This window comes from Physella acuta, unplaced genomic scaffold, assembly GCF_028476545.2.
Source record: "Physella acuta isolate Inbredline_101_S28 unplaced genomic scaffold, ASM2847654v3 ptg000515l, whole genome shotgun sequence".
In the NCBI taxonomy this organism is placed as follows: Eukaryota; Metazoa; Mollusca; class Gastropoda; family Physidae; genus Physella; species Physella acuta.
In genome coordinates, this window is record NW_026732034.1 from 515,458 (window position 1) to 528,724 (window position 13,267).

At 37.1% G+C, this 13,267-nt stretch overlaps 2 protein-coding genes across 3 annotated transcripts; one reads left to right on the forward strand and one right to left on the reverse strand.

The window, feature by feature from the left end:
* Positions 1 to 4,077: 4,077 nt before the first annotated feature.
* On the forward strand, positions 4,078 to 8,901 carry LOC131944924 (cytochrome P450 2U1-like). 2 transcript variants are annotated; one of them, XR_009387096.1, is made up of 4 exons: positions 4,078 to 4,465; positions 5,344 to 5,458; positions 6,038 to 7,275; positions 8,773 to 8,855. XR_009387096.1 is itself a non-coding variant. In XM_059305819.1 (4 exons), the coding sequence occupies exons 1-3, from the start codon at positions 4,272 to 4,274 to the stop codon at positions 7,220 to 7,222; spliced, it is 1,494 nt and encodes a 497-aa protein (XP_059161802.1). In that variant the 5' UTR covers positions 4,078 to 4,271; the 3' UTR covers positions 7,223 to 7,251; positions 8,773 to 8,901. The 2 variants fall into 2 exon arrangements, 1 of the variants encoding a protein (XP_059161802.1); XM_059305819.1 differs by having other exon boundaries at positions 6,038 to 7,251; positions 8,773 to 8,901.
* Positions 8,902 to 9,041: 140 nt separating this feature from the next.
* Positions 9,042 to 12,532, reverse strand: LOC131944925 (post-GPI attachment to proteins factor 4-like). The gene has a single exon (XM_059305820.1). The coding sequence runs from the start codon at positions 12,362 to 12,364 to the stop codon at positions 11,144 to 11,146; it is 1,221 nt and encodes a 406-aa protein (XP_059161803.1). The 5' UTR covers positions 12,365 to 12,532; the 3' UTR covers positions 9,042 to 11,143.
* Between the last annotated feature and the right edge of the window lie 735 nt (positions 12,533 to 13,267).

Genomic DNA, 13,267 nt, shown 5'->3' on the forward strand with positions numbered 1-13,267 from the left:
ACATTGAGTGTAACCCGGGCAGATTTTTATCGTCGCTTTAAAAATCCCTCTCCCTCAAGCCTCCAGTACATAAACACGGTCAGTTAAGTGCACGCATTGTAAACAGACTCGAAAAATATATTTTTACAGTAAACCACTGATGGATACGAACACACACATTAACACATAGATCTATATTTTATTTTTACATTTATTTATATTTATCATACATTTATAAAAAATGTATATACATATATATATATATACTATATAAAGGGCCTCTGAACATATATATATATATATATATATATATATATATATATATATATATATATATATATATATATATATATATATATAGGGCTTATAAACGTGTATATTTATACCCAGGCCTGCATGTATATACATATATAATAATAAAATATATATAAATGTGTGTGTCATTATTAGTGTCCGCATGTGTGCGTGTTAGTGTATAAGTATGTGATTATGGCTGTAATACCAAGGATCTAGAACGACCACTGAATGTCCCTACCAGCACAGTGTTTACCCTCCGTTAACCAAATGTTGCACCCAGTGTACTGTTAATTTCCCCTCATAGTCACCAGCTGGCATTCATTGAAGCCGACGGAAAAATTTGAGTCTAAATTTATCAACTGTTTTTATGGCCGAGGGACTTTGTCCTGTTTTGGTCGGTACGACATATTACGCATTTTACCATGGTTAATTGTATACATCCAACTTTTGTTGTTAACATCTTAAGGAGAAAGCTAAACTTTAAAATTATCATTAAAAAAGTTTTTAAAAACCCACGTTTTCTGATTGAACTAAAAAGTAGAAAATAAATGCTATACATCACAATAATGCAAGCGATCACTCTACTATAAGCGATGAAAAACGTGGGGCGCCGAAGTAAAAGTTTTTTATCGGTCATTGTTAATATAAGATGTAAACGTTATATTACTATTGATTAGATAATACTATTGACTTTTATTAGGGAGCTTGTAGAGAGTCAACAGTATAAGAAACTGTAAGAAAATCACGGCGCCCCACGTTTTTCATCGCTTATAGTAGAGTGATCGCTTGCATTATTGTGATGTATAGCATTTATTTTCTACTTTTTAGTTCAATCAGAAAACGTGGGTTTTTTAAAACTTTTTTTTAATGATAATTATTTTCTACTTTTTAGTCTTTGTCTGTTTGTTTGCTTTAAAATCTTGCTATCGATTTTATCTTTTCGCATTCACTTTTTTTTTGGTAAACGAAGACAACTCGTAAAAAACACGTGCCTTGAACCCGTGTCGAGTGGGTTAGCAATCGTGTGCCCAACCACTCGACCATATCGTCTCCCCCATACTGGCCACCAGTTGTTACGTTCTGGTTGTTTGTACACAAACACCGCGTGACAACTACTCAGTAAGCAAAAAGATGGAGAGTACCGAACCTTGTTTTCATCAAATTACAACTACTGGGTTATGTCCCTTTCCCCCCACGTTTTTTTGTACAATTATATAGCGGTCTAAAATGATCAATAAAATGTTTCCATGGATCAATTTAGTAATAATAACAATTGAATATTCTATTGTCATTGGAAACAAAGCTTCCCTGAAAATTTCATCGCGCTAGCTAACTGGGAAGTGCCCGAAATTTCGATCGCAAGTTTTGATTGGAAAGACGCGAAAGCAAGTTAAAGAAAACGTGGTAAAATACATTCAACTTGTGTCCTTTATTTCTTTAAGAGCTAGCTAAACTTAGACTTAAACGCACTTAATAGATGTATGAAGACACTTATATTAGGCATGATTGGATCAATGTCTTTAGATGCACTAATGGCCTTCGCTCTCCCTATCATTGAAAAACATAATGGCATTAAATTAATCAAAATTGTTTTAACAATTTGTATTTAGTTTCTAGAGGAACTAAGGCACATATCAGAGGCGTAGCGACCCTTCCCGGCGCCCGGGGAGAAACTTTCGATTTGCACCCCCCCTCCCCTCGAAGTTTTCATTTGCACCCCCCCCCCTCAAACTTTCAATTTGGCGCCCCCCCCCCCTAAGGTCGGCGCCCGGGACATATGCCCCCCGCCCCCTCCCCCCTCGCTACGCCTCTGGCACATATAGGTGTTAGAACACAAAACTATTGTGGAGGGGAGGGGTCACTGTTTAAGGTGTGTATTTTTAGATGAGCTGTATTATTATTTTTTTCGATTTCGCCCAGATGTATTCCGGGAACGGGAGGGGGGGGGGGGGCGGGGCTCACTTTTTTACACTTCACCAACTCATCCCCCCCCCCTCTCCCTCAAATATAACTGGTGAAGTAAATTCCTATTGCTCTTGCAAGTTACCGTTGAATAAATGTTCATGTTCAGATACGTGTAGAGGTTGTCAACAACCATTGCTTACCATCTTGCAACGATAAAAAAAATTAGCCTAGAAGTAACAAAAACTACGACGGGTTAAATGGTGGTATTTTTTAATCGCAAACTCAAACTGCTCCCATAACCCTTCACGATGCACGAGAATAATAATAAAACATACGCACGCACATACAAACACATACATACAAACACAAGTTCATATATAAACAGGTGAAGACTTAAAATTAGACACACACGCACAGATACACTCGCACAGACACACGCACATACATAAAGACATACTCATGCATATGCTCCCATACACCTAATCCACACCGCCATGTTGACCTTGTGTTTACCATAAAGTGCTGCGTGTGGCTTAACACACACACGCACAGATACACTCGCACACATACACGCACATTTATACAGGTACAGGCATAAACACTGACACACAGACAGCGACACTCGCACAGACACACGCACATACATAAAGACATACTCATTCATATGCTCCCATACACCTAATCCACACCGCCATGTTGACCTTGTGTTTACCATAAAGTGCTGCGTGTGGTTGCATGTACTTTTATGTTCCCTCATAAACAAGCAGCAGTTGTCGTTACACCCATGTCCACCCCAACCCAACATTCCCCCCCCTCAACCCCCCCTCCCTTCCCCCCCCCCCCACCACAACCACCCTAACACCCAACCACACAATAGACAAAACAAACTAATTAACATTTTACTCGACAAGCATTGCTTGATGAACTTTTCCATTTTAATTTATTTCTGACACCACAATAACAAAGGGTTATTCTTAAAAGTGCTAACATCGAATGTATTTTTAGAATGGAGGTTTACCAGGACATTGTGATAAAACTAGCGTAAAGTGAGTTATCTTGCAAGTAAAAGAATGTTAACTTGGATCAAGTTATCTCACATGCAATGTCTCACATATCCCATAATATTAAACGTTGCTAAAGAGAGCTCAATCTAAATAAACAATAATATAGGATCACTTATTTTAGATCTAGTCGTTTATGTTGATATCGTGTTTTATGTATGTTGATACCATGATGTTTTAATTATGTTGATAGCATGATGTTTTAATTATGTTGATACCTTGATGTTTTAATTATGTTGATACCATGATGTTTTAATTATGTTGATACCATGATGTTTTAATTATGTTGATACTATGATGTTTTAATTATGTTGATACCATGATGTTTTAATTATGTTGATACCTTGATGTTTTAATTATGTTGATAGCATGTTATATTTATCAAATCTTCTTGGATATGGATGAAAAGTAGAAAGGATAAAATTGTAAAATTGTTCATTTGTTTTAATTATCGTTGGTACATTATAGCGACCAACGTAATTACTAAAGAATTTTTTTTTTTTTACATTTCTTTTAGTATACATTTAAAAGCTTTGTATTATTAAGGTGGGTTTTCTTTCTGTTCTATTTGTTTCATTTTTTTTTTATTTTTTTTTTTCTTTTTGTATGAATTTCAAAAAATGTCGTTTTATCAGTTCATGGCTTTTAAAATTAAAGTTAAAAAATTGTTTAAAAATTCCTAAAAGCAGGTTCTGTTGTTTTGTTTACCGAACTATTTCCGAGTCTAAAGGGGGTAACGATGTTTACAGTTTAAAGCGAGAATTTTACCACATATGTATGCATCTGGGTCACATGGAGTTGTAAATAGAAAATGTAGTGAGAGCTATAATTACAGCAATACTGCTGTTGCATATGTTAAAACACAAGGCAAAGCGTCAAACGATGGTGCTAAAACTGAACTCTCACGTTGTTCCTTGTGAGTAGGTAGCTTGATTTCAGCACTGTGAAATACTGGCTCGTATTATGTTATGAAATGAGACAGTAATAATCATACAGGAATGGTGATATAATTGTAGACATAGAGTGAAGATGGAACTGGCGATTGTTCTTGGTGCTGTTATCGTCATCATTGTTGGATACATTTGGTGGATCCGGCGTCATGACCGGAAGTTGCCGCCTTGTCCGGTCAGACCACTGCCTGTAGTTGGTCATCTGTTGTCTCTGGACAAAGACCCCAGGGAACAGTACAAGAGATGGAGGCAGCAGTGTGGGGATATCTTTAGGTAAATCTGTGTGGGGACATCTTCAGGTAAATCTGTGTGGGGACATCTTCAGGTAAATCTGTGTGGGGACATCTTCAGGTAAATCTGTGTGGGGACATCTTCAGGTAAATATGTGTGGGGACATCTTCAGGTAAATCTGTGTGGGGACATCTTCAGGTAAATCTGTGTGGGGACAACTTCAGGTAAATCTGTGTGGAGACATCTTCAGGTAAATCTGTGTGGGGACATCTTCAGGTAAATCTGTGTGGGGACATCTTCAGGTAAATCTGTGTGGGGACATCTTCAGGTAAATCTGTGTGGGGACATCTTCAGGTAAATCTGTGTGGGGACATCTTCAGGTAAATCTGTGTGGGGACATCTTCAGGTAAATCTGTGTGGGGACATCTTCAGGTAAATATGTGTGGGGACATCTTCAGGTAAATCTGTGTGGGGACATCTTCAGGTAAATCTGTGTGGGGACATCTTCAGGTAAATCTGTGTGGGGACATCTTCAGGTAAATCTGTGTGGGGACATCTTCAGGTAAATCTGTGTGGGGACATCTTCAGGTAAATCTGTGTGGGGACATCTTCAGGTAAATATGTGTGGGGACATCTTCAGGTAAATCTGTGTGGGGACATCTTCAGGTAAATCTGTGTGGGGACATCTTCAGGTAAATCTGTGTGGGGACATCTTCAGGTAAATCTGTGTGGGGACATCTTCAGGTAAATTTGTGAGAGGACGTGCATGTATATGTGTGAGATCAATAAATAAATCAAAAATTGTATATTTTAAGCTTGGATCAGAAACCTTCCATGAATGACCTACAATTTAGCTTCACAAAATTATATTCCTCGTGTTTATTATGTCAGCCACCTAACACAGTTTATATACCTTACAGCTTGTACTTAGGTAGCAACTTGATGGTCGTCCTGAACGGATATGACCTCATTGCTGACACCTTGGTGAGAAGAGGCGACTTATCCTCAGACAGGCCTAGAATGTTTATTGATGAGGTGAGGTCAAAAATATTTTTAATTTTTTAAGTTTATTGAGTCCTCGAATGGGTTTTGTGGGTTGTTGATTATTGCCATCTTATCTGGTCTGCGCCTGACTCGAATGTGTTAAAGAAAAACTCGCTGTGCTGATCAGACTTGTCCCTTGTATTTGTAGCTTATACCGAATCCGCACTTCTGTTCTTCTATTCAGAAGTTTACGTGTATTACATTCTCCTATATGATTTCTATAACTATTTCTACAAATATTTGTTACCTTAATTTTTTTTTAAATCATCATATTTCCCCGTTTGTTCCCAAGACACATAGGGCAGATGAAGAAGAGTTCATCTGCTTCAATGACCTCGGTATACAAGAGGATAGTGTTGTTATCTTTATTGCTTCCTTACAGGTACCCATCAGAGCTGGGTGGACTCGAGCCCGAGTATAGCAAGTTGGCAGTTGTATGTTCTACCATCCAACTAAGCCGTACCATAAAACTTGAAACGTGTCTAAAATGCGCGCTTTAAAAAGATCAATTTCAAAACTAAACAAAACAAAAACATTTTTTGTTACTACACTGTTAACTGTGTTTTTCAGGCCTCTGGGCTAGTAGGCAAGGGCGCGGCTTTCAGTTCTGGTGAAGTATGGAGAGAACAGCGAGCCATCACAATGCGACTTCTCAAGCAATTCGGCATGGGCAAGAACATCCTGGCCGAGAAGATTCAAGCAGAGATCGAATGTTATTTGAAGACGTTGTCAAACTTGAAAGGGGAAGCCACGGACATAAGAAGCGTCACCTACGCAAGTGTTTCCAATATCATCTGCTCTATCGTCATTGGTGAGAGGTTCGAGTACAGCGATCCCAAGTTTCAGAACCTGCTTCAAGACGTCGCCACGATTATGAAAAACTTACAAATGAATTCTTTTCTTAACTTTTTCCCGTTTTTACGTTTTGTCCCAGGTGATCCGTTTAAAGGTGCCGAAACAGTGAAAGCCATTTCCCAGGTGTGTGGGTTCGCTAAAGACTACGTGGACCGCTACAGCTGTGAAAGTGATTCGAGTTACGAACACGAAAACTTCATAGCGGCCTACAAGGCAGAGAAAGTCCGGAAACAAATTCACGGGGAGACAACCACGATGGATGACGCTAACTTAATTAAAATCGTTTACGAGCTCTTCATCGCCGGGAGTGAGACAACGTCTCTGATAATCACGTGGTGTATTTTATACATGGTAAACCACATCAAGGCTCAAAGGAAAGCATACCAGGAAATCTCTGATCTAATCGGCACTGAACGAGCCCCTAACCTCAACGACAAGGTACAGCTCCCTTATCTAGGGGCGGTCATCCAGGAAACGATGAGACTCGCGAACATTCTCCCCCACTCACTCTCTCACGCCGTGAACTCAGACGTTGAGATTTACGGCTACACGATCCCCAAAGGCACGTGCATCAGCCCCAACCTGGACTCCATCATGCATGACGAGTCCCTGTGGGGCGATGACGTCATGTCCTTCCGGCCTGAACGTTTCCTGGACGATACCGGAAAGCTGAAGAACATTCCGGAGTGTGTTCCGTATTCCGTCGGCCGTCGTCTGTGCCTCGGGGAATCGCTGGCCAACATGGAAATTTTTATCTATCTGGCAAGTATGTTCCAGAGATTCGAGTTCCGACCATCGGATTCCGCACATCCGCCGTCGATGAAACACGTCTTTGGTTTTACCGTAGCGCCACAGCCGTACAAAGTCAGGGTCATCGAAAGAAATGTTCGAGACACGTGATTTGTGTGTGTTCGAGACACGTGAATTTGGTGAGTTCTGGACACGTGAATTTGGTGAGTTCTAGACACGTGAATTTGGTGTGTAGTGATGCAGGAATGACAAAGGTCAATATGACTGGCATCAAGTCTTTGAATGTACATTGTTTTTATACTACGGACTCTTTGTTGGTCGACTCGTCTGTTGTATGCTTGTAGATCTACATGTCAATTGTATGTCAGTGGCGTAGCAAGGTCGGGTGTCACCCGGTGCGGCACCTAATGATGTCACCCCTCCCCCGTAAGGAAAAAAATAAATAAATAAATAAATAAATAAATATATATATATATATATATATATATATATATATATATATATATATATATATATATATATATATATATATATATATATATATATATATATATATATAATATTTGAATACATATACACATGCGTATACATATACTTACATTTTTTTCTTCTGGATGTGTTTGATTCCCCCCCCCCCCCCACCCCATACACGGATTAACATAGGTTATTACGATTCTCAACCAATCCTTTTTTCTGAGGCATATATATTGCAACGTTGAGTTGATATAACTCCCCCCCCCCCCCCACGCGGTTACTCCCACGGTGATTGCTTTAAACTGTGCTCAGATAATACTAACGATTTGAATCTATATTCAGTTATAAATTCAGCTGGATGTTGCATGTTTTCTTTATCATTTGCAGTTTTACGTCATGCTGTCAACCACCCTCCCCATCCACCCGTGTCGGGATTTGTCCACTTTGCTCTTAAAAACTATTTAATTTACTCTAATTAATCTTTTAATTAAGTGAAATTATCATTTTTCTGTATATATTTTGCTATTTTTTGCCCCTAAAAGGTGTCACCCGGTGCAGTCCGCCCTCCCCCCTCCCTCGATACGCCTTTGTGCCTACTTGTATGTTTGCTTGTTGTATGTTTGTAAGAATACTTTCAATTGTACGCATACTTGTATAGTTGTCTACTTGTTAGTTGTATGCTTGTAGATCTACTTGTTAATTGTATGCCTACTTGTATGTTTGTCTACTTGTTAGCTTATGCTTGTAGATCTACTTGAATGCCCACTTGTTGTATGTTTTGTCTACTTGTTAGTTGTATGCTTGTAGATCTACTGGTTAGGTGTATCCCTACTTATTGCTTGTTTAATTTTAGGCCTACTTGTTTACATCTAATCTCAACAAAATTACTGCAGTGTTATAATTACAGTAAAGATTTTTGTGTTCGTTTATAATTTTTTAATAACATGTTTCTTTTTGGAAACTTTAACATGATTATTTGTCAAGCTTTTAAAAGTAGAAAGTATTTTTATTTCTCTATCTTAACTTACAGTGGAAGTCATTCTCTTTCAATAAGAACCAAACACATAATTTAATAAAATTGAACAGTTTCTTGCAGAATAAAATAAATGTAAAAATATATTCATTTAACATTTAAATATTACAGATGACAAAATTGCATACCATTTGTTGAGATTTCAGATACAATCGCGTATGGTAAAATAATGCATTGGTATCTTTCCACGTAGAAGCTGAATACGAGGAAGTTCAAAGATTACTAGGAGGTAAGAAAACAAATATAACATAAACCACGTTGTATACAGCACTAGAAGGAATGGTCAGCACAAGTTTGGCCAATGAACACTGAGGGATTATTTGGTTGGTTTTTAACAAATGAATAAATTAAGGAAAACTTTGACAACTTTAGCAATACTGTGTCTGTTGATTATTTTACCCTTTTGTTATAAATATATATATGATAAAGTAGGACAATATTAGAGAAAATAGAATGAGAATTATGTGCAATATAAGAAAGTGAAAGGCCTTTATGATGGATCTTGTTTAAAAGAAAGACAAAATAAGACAAGATAAAAATTACTGCATATTTTGTTTATCTAACTGTAGCAAAGCATTTTTTTACTTACTAGATTATGGCAGTTCTTATTATTATTGCTGATCTCTATGAAGTTATGTATGGTATGTATGTTACAAAGTACTTTGTGCTGTCTCTATGAAGTTATATGTATGATAGGTTAGTTACAGAGTACTTTGTGCTGTCTCTATGAAGTTATATGTATGATAGGTTAGTTACAAAGTACTTTGTGCTGTCTCTATGAAGTTATATGTATGATAGGTTAGTTACAAAGTACTTTGTGCTGTCTCTATGAAGTTATATGTATGATAGGTTAGTTACAGAGTACTTTGTGCTGTCTCTATGAAGTTATATGTATGATAGGTTAGTTACAAAGTACTTTGTGCTGTCTCTATGAAGTTATATGTATGATAGGTTAGTTACAAAGTACTTTGTGCTGTCTCTATGAAGTTATATGTATGATAGGTTAGTTACAGAGTACTTTGTGCTGTCTCTATGAAGTTATATGTATGATAGATAAGTTACAGAGTACTTTGTGCTGTCTCTATGAAGTTGTATGTATGGTAGGTATGTTACAAAGTACTTTGTGCTGTCTCTATGAAGTTGTATGTATGGTAGGAATGTTACAAAGTACTTTGTGCTGTCTCTATGAAGTTGTATGTATGGTAGGTTTGTTACCAAGTACTTTTGCTGTCTCTATAACATTTGGAGTAGTGTACGACAAACATGTGTAAATCAAAATATTGTCTTGAATTTACATAATGCTAGCATAATGCATATATTGGTAACAAATGACATCAATCAAAAACCAATAAAATCATGTAAAAGTTGGATACAACATGTAAACAATAGCAACAATGTAAAGGTTCAAGAACCAAGAAGAAAAAGGTTTGAGCAGACTAAACACATTGATGAGACCTCAAGAGAAAAGTTATCTCTTTAAGTCAAGCTGTCCACAGTATTATCCAGCTTTTGATGGTCTTAAATTGCCAACAAAATGACCCTACTTTTAACCTATTGTAATACAAGATACAATCAAATACTGCCCATCTGCTAACATGTAAAAACATGTAAATAAAATAACATCAATGTTACAGCTTTGATCGTTAATGTATTTCATTAAAAAACATATTTTAATTACAAAAAAAATTAGCATGATTGTTTTAAATTTTAAAAATTATTACAATGCTGAAGACATACATGATTTTTTTTAAATTCCTTATATATATATTTTAAAAATTGTCTAAATTAGCAAACAAAAACTAGACTAGAATTAATGTGTTATATAATGTTTTCTGTGTATACATCCAGGAATAAAATCTTACAAGAATAATAAATAAATATGTCAACAATACACAACTAAATAACCCATACAAATAAAATTTATACATATATATACGTACATGATTTACACAAGACAATAGAGCTGTCTGAGTTAACACCAGTTCACACATTGCAAACATAAATCTATCTACATAGATTATAAATTGATTTAGGCTGAGCAATCCTAGTATAATAGATTTGCATGAATAGATTTGGACTAGTTTGGCTATCAATGGATATAACATTATTTTATATGGTTTTTCAAAAAATACAAAACTCAAGTTTAGTCACTGTTTTAGTTAAAAGATTAAATTTTATAGACCTAGAATTTTATGAATTTACAGTAGGGCTAGTAATTAAATAATTGTCTTCAATACAAGTATGGTTTAATAATAAAAAAAAGATGGCAAAGTAAAAACATGGATTGTACTAAACTTATCTAAACACAAGAAAATTGACATTTTATTAACTTGTAGAATTTAAAAACTTTAAACATTATATGGCAAGACAAACATATCTGTTCTACTTCACTGGCATTATCACATAAAAGCACTTTTTACAAAACAATTTTTTTTTTAAACTTTAAACACTAAGTAGAAAATAAAAAACATTTAGAAAGTGTATACCTCAAAAGTCCAAAAATAAATACAATGGAACAATAATGAAAGACAAAATGTATTACAGTAACAACAAATATGAGAAAATTAAAATATAAACTCCTCTGGACTTTTTGCACCCAGATCTAGAGTCGTGTGCAATCCTGTGTGAAAAAATAAATTTGGCTCTACCTGATACGTGGTTTTATCATTCAAATAAAAATAATCGTAGATGGCCAAATCTGTGTGGACGTGGCCTTTCCTGGACACCAGGTAGGCGCTGAGGTTATGCACACCTGCAGTAGGGTACAGCATGGCCTGCGTGCAGCACCCGTCAGCTTTCTGCAACCTGTACAGGTGTTTAGACACACGCCGCAGTTCACTGACATTCTGCCTGCCCAGAACCCAGCAGGTGAAGACGGCCAGACCAAACCAACACAGGACGATCCTGTTGATGCTGTGGTTGTACTTGTACTTCAGCAGGGCGCAGTAGTGCACTAGACTGCACATCAGAGTTGCTAAGACGCTGACGCTCAACAGGTCAAGTAACCTGCAGACATCAAACCCGTACCCTTGCCATTTTTTAGGATAGTACAGCTTTAAAAATAAATAATCAGTTTTATTTTTTTCTGGTTTTATGTTCAGTCTGTAATTTAAAATATGATCTAACACAACAGGGAAGTCTTTATGAGGCAGGGTGTCTTCCTCCAGTAGAATAACATACTGAGGATTTAACTTAGCTGCCGATAAAAGACAAAATGCATAATCAAAAGTCTCCTTTTCATACTTAGAAAAATGTGTTATCAAATCAACAAACCTTGTGTGTGAATGAGGGAGAGTTATGGATGGAAGCCCTAATGAATTGTCTCCATATCTCTTTGTAAAAGGCAAGAACTTGTACAGCGTCACTGCATCTAAATGCATGTCCGGGTAGGTATCAACATTGCAAATAAAAGGCACACTGTTCTTAAACAAATTGTTACTCTTCATTAAAAAATCTATTGAAGCTGCCGACTGTAACAAGTATCCCAGGCTCTCGTTACTAGATTCTCTTGTTCTTTTTATTGTTATAATCCCTATAGCAAATGTTATATTCCCAAGCTTGAGCCTGTCTCTATAGAGTTTTAAAGAATCCTTTGGGTCAATGCTGTTTAAGTAGTTCTGTGCATCTTGTGAGCGCAGGCTAGATGCGTGTTCCACATGGCTGACCATGGACGTCTCTCCATGCAGGTGACTGAAGACCTCAGAAAAAGGTAGGAAATCAGCCAGCAGTGAGAGTCCAGTCAGGTAGGCAGCCAGCAGGGCTAGCTTATGCCAGGTAAACATCATGTAGCAGCATTCACATCAAGGGAACATCTGGTGATGTCATTCACATCAAGGAAATATCATGTGATGTCATTCACATCAAGAGAAGATGGTGTGATGTTATTCACAACAAGAAAACATCACATTGGTAGCTTGGTGTAAAGCTGTCTGAAGACATCCTTACAGCCAAATATTTTTAGAATATCTGTAAAGGAAATAAATCTATTGAAAACATTTACCTTACACCTCAGCTATTAGAAGTGGGGTATATAATGAAAATTCTAACTAAAAAAAAATTGTGAATATAACCCAGAGGTGTAGCGAGAAGGGGGGGGGGGGCGGGGGTGCGGACCGCACCGGGTAACACCATTTAGAGGGGTGACTCCAAGGCAACCATTAGTAAAATATATAGAGAATTAATTGACGGGGGGGGGGGGCAAATCGAAAGTTTGAAGGGGGGTGCAAATCAAAAGATTGAGGGGGGTGGGTGCAAATCGAAAATTGAAAGTTTGTCCCGGGAAGAGTCTACCTGGAGTACAAATCAAAGTTAAGTAACTTAAGTCTCACTCTTAACTTCTTAAGTCTAAGACAGTGTTTCTTCCAGACTTTTTTCTCCGGGGGCGGGGGGGCACTTGAAATTTTCAGGGGGGCGGACTAAAATTTTTGAGGGGGGGGGAGGCAGACACTGAATTTCCTATATAAATTCCATTTTGATTGGGGGAGGGTAGACTTTCTTGTAGGGGGGGGGGGAATAAGATACGCATGCGCAGAGCTATCTTTTGCCGACTAAGTGGAGATGTTGGGGAGAAAAATCTTCTTCCGAGTAGTCACTTCGTTTTAAAAATGCAATTCAATGAATCAATCACTAGAGACTAGAGATGACTAGAGAAATAATAAAAAAAGTCTCATTTTTAGAATTATTAGAAT